Consider the following 20,263-nt stretch of genomic DNA (forward strand, 5'->3'; position numbering starts at 1 on the left):
TCCAGGGTAATATATACAATATGCAGACCACTGCTTAGGTATTACTGAAAATCTGTTGCATGCCTGTTTTGGATTTTGAATTGCATTAAATGGGCCGATCAATTCAGGAAATCCTGCATTTCTCTTTTGTTGTTCACCCGTGAATGAACTGTTGGTCACGGTTCAATATGAACTGAAAGTCTTCTAGGTGAGTGAGATATTTGTTTTACTATTTCACTTTCTGTTCAATACTCGGTATTTTCTTGTCGAGAAAAGGGATATACGGCAACACACGTTTTGGGATCAGCGTCTGATTCATTAGAACCAAAACTACTCACTTTTTAAAATCCAAAACTAGAACTAGGCTACTCACTTCTCAAAATACACAATTAGAACTAGAACCGGCAGTAATTTGACCGAGCGAATTGCCGGTATTCTAATTTTAATTGAATTTGTGAAATGGTTCTATGCTCCCATTTTTTGTAATCAAATTTCTGGATTCCGTTCAAATTAGGGTTAACATATTTTGGAAATCTGACAGGAGGACACTTTTTCAGAATTTTCTAACTTGCAAAACCGGAGGATTATCCTGATATGATGGTAAATTTTTCACACTTCGTGGTCGGTTGACTAAAAAATAACAAAAAAGGTCAACTTTCTCGCTCGGCGCCCGAAATACACTGTTTTCCTTCACAATATGTGGTGGTTGACTAAAAAATAACGAAAAAGGTCAACTTTCTCGCTCGGCGCCCGAAATACACTGTTTTCCTTCACAATATGTGGTGGTTGACTAAAAAAAGGTCATCCCCGGCTTAGCTCTCGAAATACATCGTCTCAGCGTTACTCCAGTGCTGTTTTACGGCATCTCATTCGATTGTGGACGTAAATTTGACCGCAATTCTCACAAAAGAGGACAAAAGGGCGTCTTCCGAGGACGCTTTCAAGAAAGTCGAAAAAGAGGACGTATGGTAATGCTACAGGCAAACTGTACCGTGCGAAACGAACTATGCAAATTGTACAGACAGCTCTCATTTCAGATATAAACGGAACTTAATTCAATGTCCCAAGTTGTCACGAATTCAGCAATTCTGTATCTAATCTAATCTGATAACTTTGTTGCTGTGATTCTAATCTAATTGAGTAAAACTGAAATTAATCCAACTGTCCAAGTCTGCGTGAGGCATTATTGCAAACTGCTGTTATTTTAGTGACGAATGTCGTTTGACTTTCATTATCATCATGTTGTGAAAGTGTCAAACGCTTTCTTGACTGTTCTAGACTCCGTTGAGTAATTCCATGTCATTTCCTCGCATATAACTTTCTTGTTTAGACTGCAATTTCCTGACAGTTGCGATGCTGTAAGGACAGTTGTAGTGCTTGTTATACGTTCAGAGTGCTAATGTAACAAAGATTTATCTGAAGAGATACTTGAAGACACAGAACTTCTGTATGCAATTGTTTAATATATTGATATTGACATAAACCGGAATATTTTCGGCTGACAGTCATCAGGAGCAATTGTCAGCGACTAGTAGAGAATTCAAAAGAACTTTGTGTACGGTATCAACAAGCTTTATCTGGTGTGAAGGAAGTTGTTGCATGTGAGAGTTTAATGTTTTGCAACAAATGCAGATTTCTCTTTGGCTAAGTTGCATGTAAGTCTGTGACAGTTTCGATCACATTCTAACTAATACGTCATGGTCAGCACTTCTCTGACTCAAGGCAATTGCTCCATAAAATAACAAAATAAACTGCAGTTTACCAGGAAGATGATTTACATAAGAATTTTATTAGGTTAAAGAGACTCTTGGAGATGAAGCTTCCATAGGCCTATGCAATTGAATAATCTATTCATATTGAAATAAACTTGTTAGACTAATCTAATTTGTGAAGTGTTTCTATAGTCTCATTTTAATTCTGATCTAATTTCAGGTTTTCCTGAAAAGGCTTCAGGAGAACTGTATATTGTGAGAACCGTACCAAGCTCTGTGTACAAACATCTGCCATTCATATTCTTATTAGAATCAACTTAAATTTGATATATTACCGTAACTGAACTTCATTCAATGTCTCATTCAATATCAAAATGTTACTAGCTTACTGGATTTATCGCAATATGCTACGCTTAACTACCAGTTTCAAAAACTTGTTCATTTAACGTTCTGTGGTAACATTCTTCATTATCAGTATCAGTTTGTTAATATACGATGTTCTTTCCAATCCTCTACTAGTTGCTGACAATTACCCCTGACAAGTGCCAGTGAGGTTCATTTCAATATGAATATGCTATTCAATTGCATGTATTGAAGTTCTGCACCTCTAAGAAGCTCTTCAGTATCAGTTTATTTCATCAATTCAAAACGTCACAAGACTGTCATCACATTTATTTCCTTCATTCTAGGCTGCAATTTGCTCTATCGATAGCGTTAGTCAATATATCAACCAATAACCGAATGGCGTCATGCTAAACGATGGTATGAATTGAAATAGCCAACAGGAAACAAATCGTCATGGCGTGGAACCAAGTATCGGGCGTGCGCATGAGACAACACACCAATAACAACGAGAGAAATGCTCGCACTTCAAAAGTCACGTCTATGATAGAGTTGTTTAGTAACGCCGGTCTTGATGAAGCAGTAAAAAGTGACTCGCAGACTACAAAACCAGTTATTACGGTGCTGCAAAAAGGGTCCGATTCAAGCACTAGACTTTTTGCCAATGCAGATAGCAAAGCGGTACCCCAAAGGATCAGAAAACGTAATTCTGGAGATTTATCTATTAGCAATCGTGTGCCCAAGCCTTACAGACACACACAGAGACCTTTATCTTCTTCCCACAATCAAGATAGTGAAAGTACTTGGAATAGCAACGGAGCAGGATTGCAAACAGATAAACATACCGCTGCAGTCTCAAACTTGAAGAGCAAATTAAAGAAATTCGACACAGGGCAAACCGAAATGAAGGCAAACACTATGAAAAAGTCAACAGGAAGTAAACTAGACAATCGACCTGCTAAAATGCCGGAAAGAAAACAAGACATTGTTTTTCGGAAAGACGCTGACACACCAAATCCGAAAATGCGTAACACGTTAAGTTACTGGGAGCATAAATTGGAGAGAAACGAAAAACCGAGACCGAATTCTGTGGCGCTGGAAAATCTTTCGTCGAGAAATTTCGCGTCCGCTTCGAGCCCAAAGTTACGGTTAAAATCGGCAGAGTCGGAGTCTCCAAATCAAGCTTCTCTCGTAGCGAATCGGGTGAAGAATTTTAGTCAACATGTTTCAAGCACATCCAACTCCAATGCCGTCAACAAAGTATCATCGCCACCCGTATCTCAAGCTCCAAAGCCATATCAACGTACTAACAACATACAAGGTGGGCAGACTACCGGTGGCGGTACAGTGCAAGCTTCAAAGCAAAAATCTACTGGAGAATCAATTGGAGGTACAGGACTTATGATATTGAAACAACCTGAATAAGTGATTATGACTATCGTAGTAGAGAATTGAAATGGCGTTTAGAATTGCAAAACTTGCAACCAGAAATATGCAGGTCTTGCGAAATTCTATGCCATATCAAAACAAAAACATAGGTTTGGTCAAAACTTTCAGAATTTGCTCAAATTTGGCGCAAAACATTGTGAAAATTCCGGTAGGCCTAAATACTAATTTATTTTAAATGGATCGTATAAGTAGTTTCCAGCTATTTCATGATTAAACGTTGTTCTCTTTGTTATGTTACATAAACTGATCTATTCTATCATGCAAGCGAAAATGTAATGATTCTTGGTGGTCATTTTTTATAAATGCGATAATTTTACAAACGGTCGGGTTTGAGAAGTGATTTTGATGAAATTTAGTTTGTTACACTCATTGGTATATACCAGATTCACCCTAAAATTACTTGAAAAATACGAGACCTAGTGGATCAGCGTGTGGTTGATTTGACATGGAATTGTCAGATTGCAGAATTTATTCCACTCGTAGATTTTCGACAGACTCTGGACAGGAGATAACGTTAGTAAATAAATCTGGCACTATTTGGACATATTGTTTGTTGCAATGGTAGAGAATATCAACAATCTTCTTTCCAATTCCCTACTAGCTTGTAACGATCCGAACTGTACAGAAATGAAGTGCTTCTACTTCCGCATAAAGTAGATTTTGCCCGCTTGCAGTACTTCCTCAAGGGGTTGTGTTTTAGACTAGCTTCTACTTGCACTCAACAGTTTTCAGTTTCCTAGGCAAAACTAGGCGAAAAATTTCCACTGTTTTACTTACTTGGAAGTTGCTACTTCTATGTCTACTCGATTAGAATTCCACAACATTAATTATTTTTACTTGACTACCAATGATGATGGTTTTGTCCCTGAAGAGTTTCAGCCAAAAATATTTGTGTTTATTTCAGTATGAATGTGTCATTCAAATATGTAAGTCATAGAATGAAACCCTGCATTTTATTAGGCAAGGAAGAGTCACCAACCGATTGGAAGGACAAAAGAATGGTGAATCCGCTACCAAAACCCGTTCGGACTTTCACATTTTCAAGGGCCGACTCGAGTCCCGGTAGGGTGAAGAGCACCCGGACCAATCTTTCGTCATTAAAAGATGAATATGAGGAAGTTGCGTTCCTCAGCACTGCAGGTTGGCGTGTTTTTGATTATTAACTTGAGTACAGATGGACAAAATTGAATGACAGTGGTCTTTATCAAAAGGTATTGTCTCACTGGTGCCGAAAATATAAATCAAAATCTTGTCGGGGCACTGCAACCACCCCGAAACAGCCCTCAAAGAAAACAGGCGCGCAACACAAGGACCATAACAATCACCTAATACGACACTTCGATTATTCTGAACAATGCAGATTTCAGACTTTTTAATGCGATTCCGGGGTGGTTCCATTGTCCTGATTTGATTTTAATTTATATTTACGGAATCAGTGCGACAGTAGCTTTCGGTCAGGACTAATTCTATTACATTTTGTGATCGGGTTGGAAAATTACAGATTTCTGACTTTTAATGCGATACCTGAGTAGTTCCATTGTCCTGAACAGGTCCTGAACAGATTTCAATTTTTGTAATCAACGCAACCAGCGCAACAGTAACTTTTGATCAACACCAGTCTTATTAAATGTCAAGGTCTGGTCAGAAAATGCAGATTTCAGACTTATAAAGCTATTTCGGGGTAGTTCCATTGACCTGACCAGATTTAAATTCAAATTTTTGTAATCAGCGCAACAATAGCTCTCGATACATACCAGTTTTAGTGAATTTTGTGGTCGAGTCGGAACAACACAGATTTGGTACTTTTAAAACAAAATTCCATTGTACAGACTAGGATATAATTAATATTTTCGGAATCTGTGGGACAGTAGCTTTTGATCAAGACCAGTTTTGTTGAAATTACTACTCAGTTCTCCAGCTATAGGGTTACTAATATTGCTGATTTTGCCCTTCGTAGCAGTAAACATGATTAGGTATACCAGTGTGACGAATGAAGTTGTGTATTTATCCATTGGACGTTAACTTCAAATCATTTTTTGATGAAAACAATTTGATTTTCATTCACAAGGAAACATGGAGAGTGAGAGGCATAATAATGCGTGGTCCCGGCAACATAATTACGAGGAGGTCGGCAATCCCAAAGGTGAGCGATTTTTGGTCGAAAATGTAGGGCTCCTACTACCGAAGCTGGTTTTGACCGATTGCGTGTACTTAATCATAAGTGGCTGTATTTTTAAACGAAAACCTGAAATTGGATTAGAATTAATATTATAGCGTAGAAAAATTTCATAAATTAATTTAGAATTACATAAATATTTAACAAATTAGATTAGAGGGCATTTCGCTTCAAGTAGACAAACAGAATCATTGGTATCTAGTTGTCCAAGTCTGGTTTTGGTATTGGTTTATTTCAATTTTGTGAGTGAAATCATGACATTAACTTGGCGAAATGGCCTCTGTATTGTGGTGCGGTAACATAATATTTATCATCGAAAAGTGATTCATTAGTGGAGTCATCAGTTATTTTGCGTTGTTATAATTTCGAAAGTAGACATAGTACACTTGTATCTGAAGTTGTTTTGACATGTCTCGTAATTGAGTAGAAATTTACGGCATTACTAGAGTAACAATACCGGTGATATGCACGGGTGGGTCATTAAATAATGTGCGCATCTGGATTTTATTATCCTACGTATATACTAAGGAGAAAGCTATTACATGATGACTAAGGATCACACTCTATGTGAAATGATGCATAGTTTGTTGTGCTGCGTAGCGCGCTCAGTTTCATTGTGATCTAGACACAGCTGGCTTACGTTGCAGTGTATGTTTAGGTGCTGAATGAGGCTATTGGATGAGTGTAGTTCCGTGCATAGTATATTTTATGAGTTTTTAAAGTGCATGCTCCTTCCTATGTTGACATAACAATGAAGGTAACATAGTTGGAAAACTGGAAAATTTTCAGCCTAAATTCCAAATTACGGGAGATTAGAATTAGTATGATAGCCGTACAGTTTTTTTTCCAAATTAGGTTAGAATTAGAATAATAGCTATATAGGCCTACAGTTTCTCCAAGTTCGATTAGAATTAGAGCTGCACAGTTATTTCCAAATCAGATTAGAATTAGAATGATAGCTATACATATTTCTTCCAAATTGGACTAGACTTGAAATGATGGCTATAAACAGTTTTTTCCAAGTTCGATTAGAATTAGAGTTACACATCTTTTTCAAATTAGATTGGAGTTAAAATGATAGCTATAAACCGTTTTTCCAAGTTCGATTACAATTAGAGCTGCTCAGTTATTTCCGCATTTGATTGCAATTAGAATTAGAGCTACAATTTGTTTTTGAAATTAGATTATAATTAGAATGATAGCGAGTTTTTCCAGATTAGATCAGAATTAGAAACGACTGAAGTTGCAAAAAATTGGATCTATTCAATTACGAATTCGAAAGAAATACAATAAAAATCACTTTATATCAAACCGCAGTTCATTTTCATATGCAACAGCAATACTTTCCTTTAGACGCGCAAACCAGATTGGATTACGATCGCATAGATTTGTCTGAAAGTGCGCAGAACTCTGCCGAAGGGGACAGATACTCGCACCTCACCTTCAAGCAGGACTTGATCACTACCGAGGTTGGTTGGTTTTGAAAATTCCATTAAATCACAAAGTTTTTAGCGCGAGCAGAATAGGACAACTAGAATATTTCAGCTTTTTCCAAGTTGTAGTACGTAATAGTAGTAGACTAGTTGTCAATACCGCGAAAACAATTACCAAGAATGTCACTACCAAGAATGGACATTACCAACAATAGACATTGCCGATAATAGACATTACGCTTTTCAATCGTTATGCGTAGATACTAGGTAGTCTAATGAGACAGCCAGAATTATGTAGTTGTCCAAGTCTGCATTTGAGACCGTTTGTAATGAATCAATTTCGTGACCCTCGTTTACAACTTCTGGTGTAGACCGGCGACTTGGATTATCTGGACGATCGTTCAAAACCAGCTCTCAAGCTGTTCCAAAAGTGGCCTTCCGTTCGGAGGTCAAAGGTGAATCTGTGTGCCGGTTTCACGTAGCACCCAATCACTGTAGATGTGCACTTTTGAATTTGGTGGTAGCGCGTAGCACTTCTTAATTGAAAGATTGTTGTAGTGAATGTAATCTCGGTGTCAGCGATCAAACGGCTATTATGTTGGCTTGCAGGAAATGAGTCACTGCAATTTTTGCTCACTTGGCAAGACATTCAAGTCCTAATTAGGGTTGTCACAACAATTCGAGTCGAGCTGTGGAAGATGAGTTTTTCCAGCACTGGAATCATATGCTCCTCGTTACTAAGAGTAAATTCATCAACAAAAGTGATAGGTTTGATGCTATTTTCCACCGAGGAGGCTGTGAACCTCATTTGGTGGTATCACAGCATGCGAAACAGGTATTACAATTCTACGAACGTTACTGGAAGTGACATATGTGTGAAGTCGTGATCAGCCCACAACATTGTCACAAAGTGCAATGGAATAGGTATGGTCGAAAAACACCCAGTTATCTTTCATGTGATGTAGAAATGGCAGTCGAACAAAAGTCACATTTCTGAACTTTCTGCATCATTCATACTGTTGTGACATCATATCCAGTATAATACTCTATCCCGACTCAAATCACTGAAGTTGTCAATTTTGTCAAGGCCTATTTATGATAGCCTACTTCTCTAAGAAAACAGGAAATGAGTCAATAAATTTCAATTTTCGGTCACTCGGCAATACATTTGAGTTCTAATGCACTTCTGTCACTTAAGTAAACATTGTCACGGAAATACAAAATAGTTGTTACCAGGCTAATTTAGTCATAAGCTGCTTTGTGATTCTGCTTTCGAGCGTGTGATTTTGTCGCAGTAAAGAAATTCGAACGATAGAAAGTGGTACTTCTGGAAATTCTTATGATGTAGATCAGGGGTGGCCAATCTTCACGGCCAATGGGCCACATGTAATTGATGAACCCCTGCGTGGGCCATTTGTTGATGAGCTTTCTCAGTGGTCCGTTAGGTGCCAGCTGGCTTAGAAAACTGTGAAAACAAGACTTGCACTACCACGCATCAAAATCGATAACATACACGTCACAAAAACTCAGTGAGTATAGTCTCTGTCAAGCGTGAAAATTTTTCGAAGTTAATCAGCGAATTCCGTCAATGTTCTTACTTGCATATATTGTGGGTAAAGTGTGACTAGTCCCAAGCTACACCAATGCGTTGGAACATATAATTTAATGTTCAACATCCCAAATTTGGTGGTCTCAGGCTAATCATATTTTGGGTTGGCCTTGCAAGTTCGCAATAAAACACCTGGAACATTCATTTTATGATCAATATTCAATACTATAACAATTTCAAAAATCACCTCACGAGCCACATGGGACTCGCAGGCCATGGGTTGGCTGCCCCTGATGTAGATGTGCGATATATGTTGTATGTAATGTAGTTGATAAATCTTGAATAATTTGTAAATTGAAGTCCTAGTCAAATCAGGCCTGCTTAAGTAGAAAATGTTCCATGGTTTCCAATGGTCGATTGGCATAACACGTTTCCGCGCTTTGATTGTTGATATACAGTGTTCTTTCGAATTCTCTACCAGTTGCTGACGATTATTCCCGACGAGTGTCAGCCGAAAATATTCGGGTCCATTTCAATACGACTATACTATTCAATCGATCAGTTCTAAAAATGAATTGCGAATTTTGTGCGCAGAAAAACCCGGGGCCCGTGAAAATTTCTCCCCAATTACAACACATGAAGCTGCGTAAAATCAACTCTGACGTGTCCGACGCGACGTCGCGGTCCTGCGAGGATCTGTCCAGGCCGGAAAAGTCAACGGAATCGGTCACAGACAAAATCCGAGAAGTTTTTTCGCAATTCGGTCGCAGATATCGTCACTCCAAGAGAAGCGAAGAGGAGAAAGAGAGTGGGGATGAAGATTCAGACACGGAGACTGATTTTAATAAACACAGGTCGGTCGCGTCAATGGAAAAATGAACATTGCAAATAAGGTTGTCCAAAAGTAACTTTTTTTTCCAATCCTGTGAAATTATTAGAGAGTCTCAAAAAAAACGATGCATGGAAAATTTGTTAGCGGGTAAAAAAGTGGGCAGTTTTAGTACTAGTTGGGGGATATGAAAAATGAGTGGCTCTAGTTCGATCTCCTGTTACAGCTTTTGAAAACTGAGTAGTTCTAGTTCTAGTTGCGGAATTTGATAATCGAACAGCTCTACTTGTAGTGCCAGTTGCGCATTTTCAAAATACAGTAGTTCTATTTAGTTCTATGTGTGCATTGGAGTTAAAAATGCGTATTTTACAGGCAAACGTTAAACCGCGTGAGAACCTACCAGACGAAATATCGGAAAACCCTGAAATACAAGTCTTTGGAACGCGACCTGTACAAGTCTGAAAAATCAACCATATTCGAACACGTTCTCATATGCAAAATTGTGGAAGGTAATTTTTGCTTCTGTGAATATCCACCGCAGACACATCTGCACAATTACATAATTCTACGGCAGTTGTCTCATTAGACCGATTAGATCGAAATGCCGGTAATCTATTTCTAATATAATTTATGAAATTTTCCCATGCTCCCATTTTAATTCTAGTCAAATTTCTGGTTTTCCTGAAAAAGCTACAGGAGATCTTTATCATGCAAAACAGGCCAAGCCTGCTGTACAGACATTTGCTATTCTCGTGCTTATCAGAAGAAACTATGATTTCATATGAAATGAACTTGATTTTCTGTTGAAGTTGAATTTGTTCATTTACAAGTTCCAAAAGTCGCGTCAAAACTGAAAAGCATCAGAAATTTCATGCCAAAGTCCAACAAACCACCAATTTTAGTTGACAGTCAAGTATCCAACAGTTTTTGAGTAGGTCTAGCTCTAGTTGTGAGTTTGGAAAAGTGGGTAGTTCTACTTCTAGTCGCAGACTTTGTAAAGTGAGTAGTAGTTCTAGTTGTGAGTTTTGGAAAGTGATTAGCTGTAGTTCTAGTTCTAGCTGGTTGCACATTTTAAATTTCCAGTAGCTTGTACAAGTCCAAACCCAACTTCAAAATGATCACAAACGCATATATGATCCAAATCAGGCGAAAATCTTATCGTTAAATGTAGCTTTCCAAACCCAAACCCACCAGTGTGAATATACGCAGACGAAAACGGCCAACGGAGTTCAAAGGTCACGTACCGCTATCCCGCGCCTCCCCCGGGCAAGAATCTGGGCGACGAAAAAACTCTGGCCCATTTTTGCTATCCGGATATCGACACGGTTCATCGTCGCGAAGAAATGCAGAGCGACAGTTTTTCGTTTATGCTCACTCGCGAAGACGGGACCAGGAAATTCGGATATTGCAGAAGGTAGATTCATAGTTTTGTCTGCTTCAGACACTTGAGTGGTTGTGATTGTATACTGCTTCCATTTCTACTTTCCATTTAGGCAAAACCACTTACTTTTCACACTTGGGCTTTTGTTAAGTAGAAAGTAATTTCGGGACACGTCTGATTCGTATTTATTAGTGAAATTACTTGCTAAAATCGCTCCTGTTTTGAAATTGTTAGGTTACCTGAAAACCTACAAAACAAATTTTGCCCATTTCACCAAACCAAAAAACTAACACATGAAATACAATTCATAGTGACGCCTCTTGCCCAAATCTGCTTTTCAAACCATTCTTTTTATACTTCTGGTTCAGGTGATTTTGATATGTCTTGAAATGCCCACTGAATAAAAATGTTCGGTGTTATATACTCATTCTGACTTGATATTTCTTTCTCAGAATCCTGCCGCCTGGGTCGGGTCCGCGATACCCGTTGGTCTATTGTCTGATCAGCCCCCTGGGCAGTTTCGGTCTTTACGAGTCTGTGCTCGACGAATTGGAGCAACGACATCGCGTTGGTTTGAAGCAGGTTTCCGTTTTCCTGGAGACGCTCTTTTTGGAACGCTTTCCGGCTCCCGGGCGTTCCGTGATTGTCGATGTCGACGATTTTGGTGAGGGGAAATATTTGCTGCAAATTTGTTAAGATTTAAAATATGATATTATATTTCTAAAATTCTGTTGAAATTTGCTAAATTTGTGCTAATGTATACGAAAATTTTCTAAAATTTTGTTAATAGCTACTAAAATTTGCGAAATATTTCTAAAATTCTGTTGAAGTTAGCTGGAATTATCATACTATATGCTGGAATTCTGTTGAAATTTGCTAAAATTGTGATAATGTATACTAAAATTTTCTAAAATTTTGTTGATAGCTACTAAAATTTGCTAAATATTTCTAAAATTCTGTTGAAATTGCTAAAGTTTTGTTCAATTTGCTAAATATATGCTAAAATTCTGTTAAAATCTGCTGCAATGATCCTAAAATGTGCTAAAAATTTTCAAATTATTCGACAAAACGTCAAAATTTCCATGTTTTCAGAGGGCGCGAGCAAGTTTGTGCTGCGTCGTCCGTTCGACACGAGACTCGAGCACGTCGACCTACCTTGCCTGCTCAACGAAATGGGCGTTCAGAACACCATAATGGTAAATTTTTGTCTCTTGTACTTTGTAATCCACAGCAAAATCAGTCTTTTCCATAAAATTGGTCTAGTGAACTTTATTATCCACAACAACATGACAATCACCGATTATATTGCTCAGGTACATGGCAAAAGTTATGGTGTTTAGGTTAGGGTTGGGGCACAGGTAATGAATTCTCCTTCGACACCCTGACCCAGTGGCTCCCATACTTTTTGATGTCCGTATTTTAAACTTCATATTTCATATGGAGTACAATGAAATCAAGTAACTATTACATGTTCGACTTGTAGTACACACACAAACGCATTGCTGCTGAATGACTCGGAGATTGTCATCTCGAGATGCACTGTGCATTTCTATAGATTCTGTAACGTTCATTTCAGCATTGATAGAAGCAGATTGGCGAGTTCTATTCAATGAAACAAACTGCAAATACATACCGTCCATACATCGTGATATATATATGTCGTTTATGTGTTAGCTCTTTGTGCATAATTATGCACAAGTATGCAAGGGGAATATATGCCTAGTAATATTGGACATATTGCAATTTGTACTCGCATATGAGCAGTTATTTTGTGTAGTCATGTGCTGTCAAAAATCAATATATAAAGGTCTGTCACCTCTATAACTCTGGCATTAGTCTATGCGTTTCACGTAATATGCTCGTCTGCAGGAATTCTCCTCCCGGTTTTCAGAAGCGACCTCGAGCAGCTTACAACTAGAACACAGTTCATTCTTATGAGCATGAGCAAAGCAAACATCGGTACAGCAAGCTTGGCTCGTTTCGCAATATGAAACAATGAGATTTAAATTAATATTATAGAACATAAACATTTCGCAAATTAGATTAGAATTCGATTTCCGGCATTTCTGTCTAATCAGTCTAATTCGACAAGTAGAATTATATAATCCAAGTCTGCTCTGAACCCACGATAATCGGCATCAACACTAACACTAATACGGCTGGATAAGAGAGCATATTAGGCCCGAAATTGGACCGAGTGTGAACCTCGACCTTTCTCTCAGGTTTTCGCTTCTCTCCTGCTGGAGCGTCGCGTTATCATCAGCGGAAAATCCTTGAGCACCCTGACGGCTTGCATCCACGCTTTACGGACCGTCTTGTACCCGTTTGTGTGGCAGCACGTTTTCGTTCCTCTGCTGCCGCCTCCCATGATCGACCTGTGCTGTTCGCCGACCCCGCTTTTGATCGGGATACTGGAACCTTCTCTACACAAGCTGAAGACTTTACCTCTTGAAGAGGTTTGACTAGGATTTTGGATTCTAATTCAGATTGTAATACTCATTCTGATTCTAATTCGATAACCAACTTCTCTCATTTTCAGGCTCTCATCATCAATCTGTCGACGCGAGAAGTGGTTTCGAACATGGGAGACGAACTCGAGATCTTGCCCAAGAAACTCCAAGAGCCGCTCATGGATGCTCTGAAACGGTTTGCTTCTAGCGGGAGAAGCGACGCAGCTCAACCAAACTACGATTTTGCAATCGATTATGGTTTGATATGTTCTTTGTTTGCAAATTTTTTGTCAGTTCTTGTTCAAAAATTGACCTAGAACACAACTAGATAATTCTAATTTGTAAAATATTTCGTTGCTCCAATTCTAATCTAATTTCTGTATTCCCGAAAATGGCACAGGATAACTGTCTCATTAGGATCGAGCAAAGCTCAGTGTAGTGACATTTGCTTTCATCTGATATGAACTCAACTTGTTTCAATGTCTAAGTTTTCGCGAATTCAGTAATTTTAGTCAAATTTTGAAAAAATTGTTAACCTATCATTCTAATTCTAATCTAATTTATAAAAGCTGAGCATTTTCTAGTTGTCCAAGTCTTCCCCCTATCCCCCGTGTCTATTCCTGAATTTTGTTGCTCTGTGCAGAATCAGCGGAACGCAACACGGTAATATCTGAATCGTTCATGCATCTCTTCGTGGAAATGATCGGACATTATCAACAGCATTTCCAAGTCGACCCAAACGCAAAAAGCAACACCAGATTTGGGTAAGAATCGGTAGTGTTGTCGACTTATTTGGTCAATAACTAAGTATTTACCAGGTTTTCTTTCTGATTACGCCCTCCAGTGGTTATGTTTTATTGATACTTCCGATATTACTTCTCACTTTTGCTGCAAAACTGCATGCTTTTTGCACCTTTGATTTTTAAAAGTGTGGGAGAGGCTTTTTGGGGTATAGAACTTGAATATACATTTTAATAATATATCCGGGTTTTAATACATATTTACGTCAGTGATTCCCAACCAAGGTATCAGTGATTCCAAGGTAGCCTTCTTGTGGCTCTGATTAACCTCTAAATAAGCCACAAAAATAGAATAGACGACAGTGGTTGTTGTTGTTGTTTGTTTCTATGAATAGCTATAGTCAATTTCTGTATATGACTGCTAAAATGAGGGACATTAGTTATGTCTAAAGCCGTCCATGGCCGCTTCTGAAAACCGGGAAAGAGAATTCTTGCAGACTGGCGTCAAACACATAGATGAATACCCGTCGGACAACGATATATTTCGATTTCTGCTGGTCATAGACCAGGGGTGGGCAATTATTTTCCTCCGCGGGCCAAATGAGAAAAATAAGTACGTTGGCGGGCCGAGTGAAAAAAATTAGCTATATTCTCCAGCGTATTGTAATTTTATTTCCAAATTACATTGTTGATGAATGCTGCTCAGTAAATGTGTTGATATTAGGTAATGAGAAAGTGACGGTTATTTAAAAAAATTCTATTAGCTGTCATGATTCGAAACAATGTTAAACCTGATACATTTTAGCTCTCTTTAAACCCTTATCCACGTTCTTCTATCAAGACTCTAAAACAGTGGTTCTCAATCTTTCTAGGCACGCCTCCCTTTATAATAGTGAACAATTTCGCTCCCACTTATCATGATATCACCAAATATTAAAAAGTGCAGCCAGAATGCTAGCAATCCCAACGGATAGTTTGATGGCCTATGGCCTATGACTATGGCTGTTGATGAGAGAATTGTGAGATATCAAAGTCGGACAATACCCAGAGCGAAAATTTTTTCAATAAACTTCCTTTCTCGTCTCCCAGTTCGAGAACCACTGCACTGAAATGTATATGCAATAGTACAAAGCTTGTTTTCTTGGTCGCTGCCTTCTGAGCAGCGTGCTACTGTGCAGGTTAAATAGCTTTATGTTGAGCCAAGCTTGCAGTTTTTCTGAACTTCGCCCTCCCTTGACCAAGTGTTTTGGTGCTTTTGTCATGAGACGACTTTAATTGAAATCCTTGGTCTCGGTGACATGATCGGCAAAAACTGAAAGGATGGATTTACCCCTGACCTCAGTATGCGAGTATTCACTGCTCTGAATTCTACACCTAAACCTTCTTTTAATTTCAGTTTTCGGCTTTCTTTTTTTGGCATGCCCGTTAATCCTTTGATGATGAGTCATATAGTAATCGCGAGCACTGATAGACTTGTTTTACGAATTAGGGATTTGGAGACATATCACGCCACAGATCGAGACACATACCGTATAATGCGTAATGTGACAATGTCAACAAGGAAGGTTCGAACTAAACTATATGGCAAGTGTGATTTCTTGTGACTTCAATTGCTACTCATACTTTGCCACATTGCCTTTATTTTGAATCTGGATTACGCGTGCCAGTTACGAAGGCAGCGTAATCGTGGTATGATAATGAAGAGGCTTCAAAGTAAAATAATTTCCTGTTCATTTGATACGGCCTATGGTTTTAGTCAATCAAAAAGCAAATTTTATGTTTTGAATTCCCAGCAACCTTTTACAGGCCGCACAGAATAGCTTCGCTGGCCGCACTTTGCCCAGGTCTGTCATAGACCTTTATATACAGTCTCTGTGAAGAGTAAATTTCGACACAATTTTTCTAACATCAAAATAACGGCTCATTGACAAGTATAAATTGCAGTAAGTCCAATATTACTCAGCGTATAATAGCCCGCAAACTTGTGCAGTAAGTGCTGGAATGTATGATGGGTTGTCACGTAACGGCATGTTAAATGTAATGATGTGCATTTTCATTTTATTTCAATGTATAGCACTCACCAATCTGTGTGTGTCAATGCTAAAATAACTGATATAGAATCTATAGAAGTCTATTTGCTATTTTGCATGTTTTTGAATTAGCTGGATGGTGAGATTCAAAGCTATTTTTAAATTCTCGTTATAAGTAGCCTGCTCGAGTGTTGTCATGCGCCTCCATACGCACTCTGAGGTTTGAAATGCAGCTCCGACATCCGAAAAGGTTGGGAACCACTGATTTACGTCATGAATATGTTGGTAAAATGTATAGGAAAGTATGTGATGTCTTGACTAAATCTACTTGAGTAATTTTCAGCTTTGAATGAAGCAGTTTGAAATTGCTACTCTTGTGTGTACTTGAGTAGAAATTCATGGCGTTACTTTTACTTCTATGTGACTAATTTGCCCACCTCTGATTGTGAATCAAAATTGACTAAAACTTCCTTCTCTGCAGGAAAATTCATCGTACTTTCGATCGGACATCTTTTTACGACGATGTGACGTCACGCAGTTTGCGTCGATTTTTGGATCTGTTTATGGGGACGCAGATGTTTGACGGTTTCATACACTCGAGAGAACTCTCCAGCCCAGATTATGAAGGTTTGAAATTCAAGAGACACTTTTTACAAATTAGACTGGAATTACAATGATAGCTACACAGTTTTTTTCAAGTTTACACAGTTTAATGCATTTAATCGATTTTTTGCCCTTACCTAGGTAGATCCATAAGGCAGATATATTCTCTAACTTTTTCTTGTACATGTCATTTTCAAATTGAATAAAAAGAGCATTTTATCGTTAGAATTCCTCAGAGAAGGATTTTAAAACATGTCCCATTTTCAGGAAAACCTTGCCACCAGATGTGTGACAAATCGTTCACAGTGTGTAAACTGTTAACGAAAATACACTTTTTTGTGTCTCAGGTCTTTTTGAATTACGAATCGCTAACCATTTGCGAAATGCCGACGCTTCCCAACTGCAATTCAAAGTTTTGAAATCAAAAATGAAGAAATTCATGCTCGGAATCGGAAAGAAAAAATAAAACTTTCTTCTGTCTGCTTGTGGACAGCGTTTTATTATAGATAACTAACCTACGGATAGATAGCCAACAGCCGTCGTCACGCTTGCTTGCTCGGAGGAAAATACTGCTCAGCAATCTGAACTCAACGTAATTGCCAATCCCATAGCTGACGACCCGAGCGCTCAAATTGAATAAAGTTGATCTTATTTGAACGCTACTGTCGCACTGATTCCGAAAATATACATTCAAATCCGATCGGGGCAATGGAACCGCCTCGAAATACACCTCAAAGTCTGAAAATTGGCATTGTTCTGAACAATCGAGGACACGCAAGGGTTATTGTTATGGTCATTGTGGTACGTCCATGCAATTGTCTGGAACAATGCCGATTTTCAGACTTTGAACGCTATTTCGGGATGGTTCTTTTGCCTTGATGAAAGTTTAATGTATATTTTCGGAATCAGTGCGACAGTAGCTTTCTAATAAGATCAACTGTGTTAAATTTGAGCGCTCGGGTCGTCAGCTATGGGATTGGCAATTACGTTGAGTTCAGATTGCTGAGCAGTATTTTCCTCCGAGCAAGCAAGCGTGACGACGGCTGTTGGCTATCTATCCGTAGGTTAGTTATCTATAGTTTTATGTACTTGCGTGCTTTCTGAGATAAACTTCACAGATTCTACTTTCCTGTATCAATGCAACTTATTATACAATGCAGTGCTATTTTTATTCAGCATAGTATTTTGCCTCTTACTACATCCCGTTCGTTTCATGCAGCCCGTATGGTGCTGGTGCATTCTATACATGGAATCATGTTCAACTGAATCGTATATAATTATGTAAATATTCATCGCATATCGTTTTATTTATATATCGCTACTTGTTTTGACTGCTCGAGTCTGTCCCTCCAAAGATGTGGTAACTTCCGTAATTATATGCTCTTTGTTAATCTATGCACTGTGATTTTGGTTTTCGGGCCTCAAAACTGTTACTTATCGTTATTAAACCATTATAAAATGCACAATGAATGATAAGAAGATAGCATAAAAGGCAAGCGGCAAAAATGAGGTGGCGAAGTCGATGTATCAGATCGCGATCCAGTAATATCGAGTGACTAGTCCTGGTCATGTTCGTCTCGACGGCGTGGATTAGGAAGAACTCGTTCGCATAATTTGAGGAAGTATGCCTGAATTGTCAAATCACGTCTTGCTTGAGCAAAACTTGATAGGATATGATCAACTCCATAGCCTGGCGCTACAAAATCACGGCATGAACGGAAGGCCTGCAAAATGATCGTAAGAAAGTGTTGCTAACAAACTTACTATCATCGAGTCACAAATTTTCACATGAGTTATAATAATCGTCAGATTATATTTTCATCTGCCCAAGACACACACTCAATGTACAATGTGATATACACGACACAGTGGGATGTAATGAACAGATAAGGAGATGCCGGAACGACCAGGTAGTTGCGGTTTTTTAATTAGGCATCCACCTCAGCCACAAGTGCCCGATGTCACAGTCTTCTTCGATGTTAATCTTTCTTCGTCGTGTATTTTTCTGGGCTTTATTTGTTGCCGTAAGATCTGCGACACGGGACACGAGGAGCCCAGAACAACTACCGACGGCGGGCTTCCTGCGTTGATGGCATCGACGCTCACCATTACGCTATCTCCTCTAAAGTTAGGTCGAGTCATCTCAATTTTCTGATCTCAAGACACCCGAAATTCTCACTACCCTAATGTGGGCTGTCTGTGTCTATTCAACGGTCGAGTAATGAATCAGTGCGCAAAGTAGATCATCATCACTTATAACCTATTCCAAAACGATTTCTCATTCTTGTTGCTCCGAAATCTTATTTCCATCTCGCATGTAGAGGATGATGGATTCATACAGAGATGAGCCACCAGTTCAGTTTATTATTACCAATTTCATCAGATAAATGCACAAGTTAAAGCTCAAGTTTATTCATAAAATTTCATCACTTCAAAACATCACAAGACTGCAATACAATGAAAGATAGGAAGATGCCGAACGACTAGGAGTTGTCTTTGAGATCAGGCGCCCACCTGGGCCTAGGCGATGTAAAGAGGAGGCATGCACTGCACATGCACAATTGCACATTGCATGAAAGTAAAAGATGATAATATAGAATGACAAGCGATAAAATCAGGTGGCAAGTGACGGAAGGCGAGATCGATATGTCAGTTTGTGATCCGGTAAATGGTGAGGGGCGGTGAGGGCTGACTAGTATTCATTCAGTTAAAATTGTTGTATTTCGACTTGTATGTGGATGTTGACATGCTCGGCGACTGTCGGATTGCGATACAATGAAAAGATAGGAAGTTGTCGAAGCAATTTGGAGTAGGAGAACGTGGGGTAGGCTACAATGGGCCAAAATACATTTTAAATCATAAATATATTCCGAATCCAGAAGTACCAATTAACTTTAGCAACGATGGACGAACATAAAACGCGTATTTCCAAATCAAATGATTTGGAAATACGAAGAATTGACGAAAGGGCAGCAGTTTGAAAAACGAAACCCCAACTATGGGGCACAACGGGACAAGCGGCCGGGGAAATGAGACAATACTAAAAATGGAATATTGCTCGTCATTGCGCCCTACCTCCACTACATTTTGAATTCAAACTACCACCTGCCACCATGCGCTGAGCCTGATGTAACTTGACAATAGTCGTTTACAGCTGTAAAGTGCTGACTACTTCATGTCGCTTCGACACCTTCCTATCTGTTCATTGTATCGCATTTAGTAATCTATAGTTTTACTTCGTAAATAAATTTGCCCACGATTCATTTCAATATTATCCATACGTCGAGTCCGAGTCCGAGTAACTTTAGGAAAGTGATTCAAGTCAAGAAAAACTGAACTCTTGCGAGCTGATTCCAATGACTTCTCCAAGTCGGTTCGATACCTTCCTATCTTTTCATGTTATCGGAATTTTGTGGTGTATTGAACTATAGATAACTAACCTCCGTAGGTTAGTTATCTATAATTGAACTGATGAATATTGCCGATAAAAAAAACGAACTGCTGCTGCTCTATAGCGCTATAGTGGATTACCGGCTGTTTTGAAGTATGATATGGTTGAGTAACTTTTAAAAGACTTGAGGAAGTTATTG

At 38.8% G+C, this 20,263-nt stretch overlaps 1 protein-coding gene across 5 annotated transcripts; it reads left to right on the top strand.

Moving 5' to 3' along the window:
- The first annotated feature begins 50 nt into the window (after positions 1–50).
- Positions 51–18,139, top strand: LOC145437794 (uncharacterized). 5 transcript variants are annotated; one of them, XM_080315093.1, is made up of 17 exons: positions 51–187; positions 2,381–3,423; positions 4,443–4,622; positions 5,551–5,625; positions 7,012–7,127; positions 7,463–7,546; positions 9,235–9,494; positions 9,842–9,978; positions 10,679–10,883; positions 11,303–11,514; positions 11,943–12,046; positions 13,073–13,306; positions 13,390–13,558; positions 13,944–14,064; positions 16,552–16,697; positions 17,021–17,167; positions 17,752–18,139. In XM_080315093.1, exons 2-16 carry the CDS (start codon positions 2,490–2,492, stop codon positions 17,137–17,139), a joined length of 3,096 nt encoding a protein of 1,031 aa, XP_080171219.1. In that variant the 5' UTR covers positions 51–187; positions 2,381–2,489; the 3' UTR covers positions 17,140–17,167; positions 17,752–18,139. The 5 variants fall into 5 exon arrangements, with proteins under 5 accessions (XP_080171219.1, XP_080171217.1, XP_080171218.1 ...); XM_080315091.1 differs by lacking the exon at positions 51–187 and adding an exon at positions 255–628 and having other exon boundaries at positions 709–3,423; XM_080315092.1 differs by lacking the exon at positions 51–187 and having other exon boundaries at positions 255–3,423; positions 17,021–17,158; positions 17,743–18,139.
- The last annotated feature ends 2,124 nt before the right edge of the window (positions 18,140–20,263 follow it).

Source organism: Botryllus schlosseri, chromosome 4, assembly GCF_051294905.1.
Source record: "Botryllus schlosseri isolate E-star chromosome 4, Bs_hap1, whole genome shotgun sequence".
NCBI lineage: Eukaryota > Metazoa > Chordata > Ascidiacea > Stolidobranchia > Styelidae > Botryllus > Botryllus schlosseri.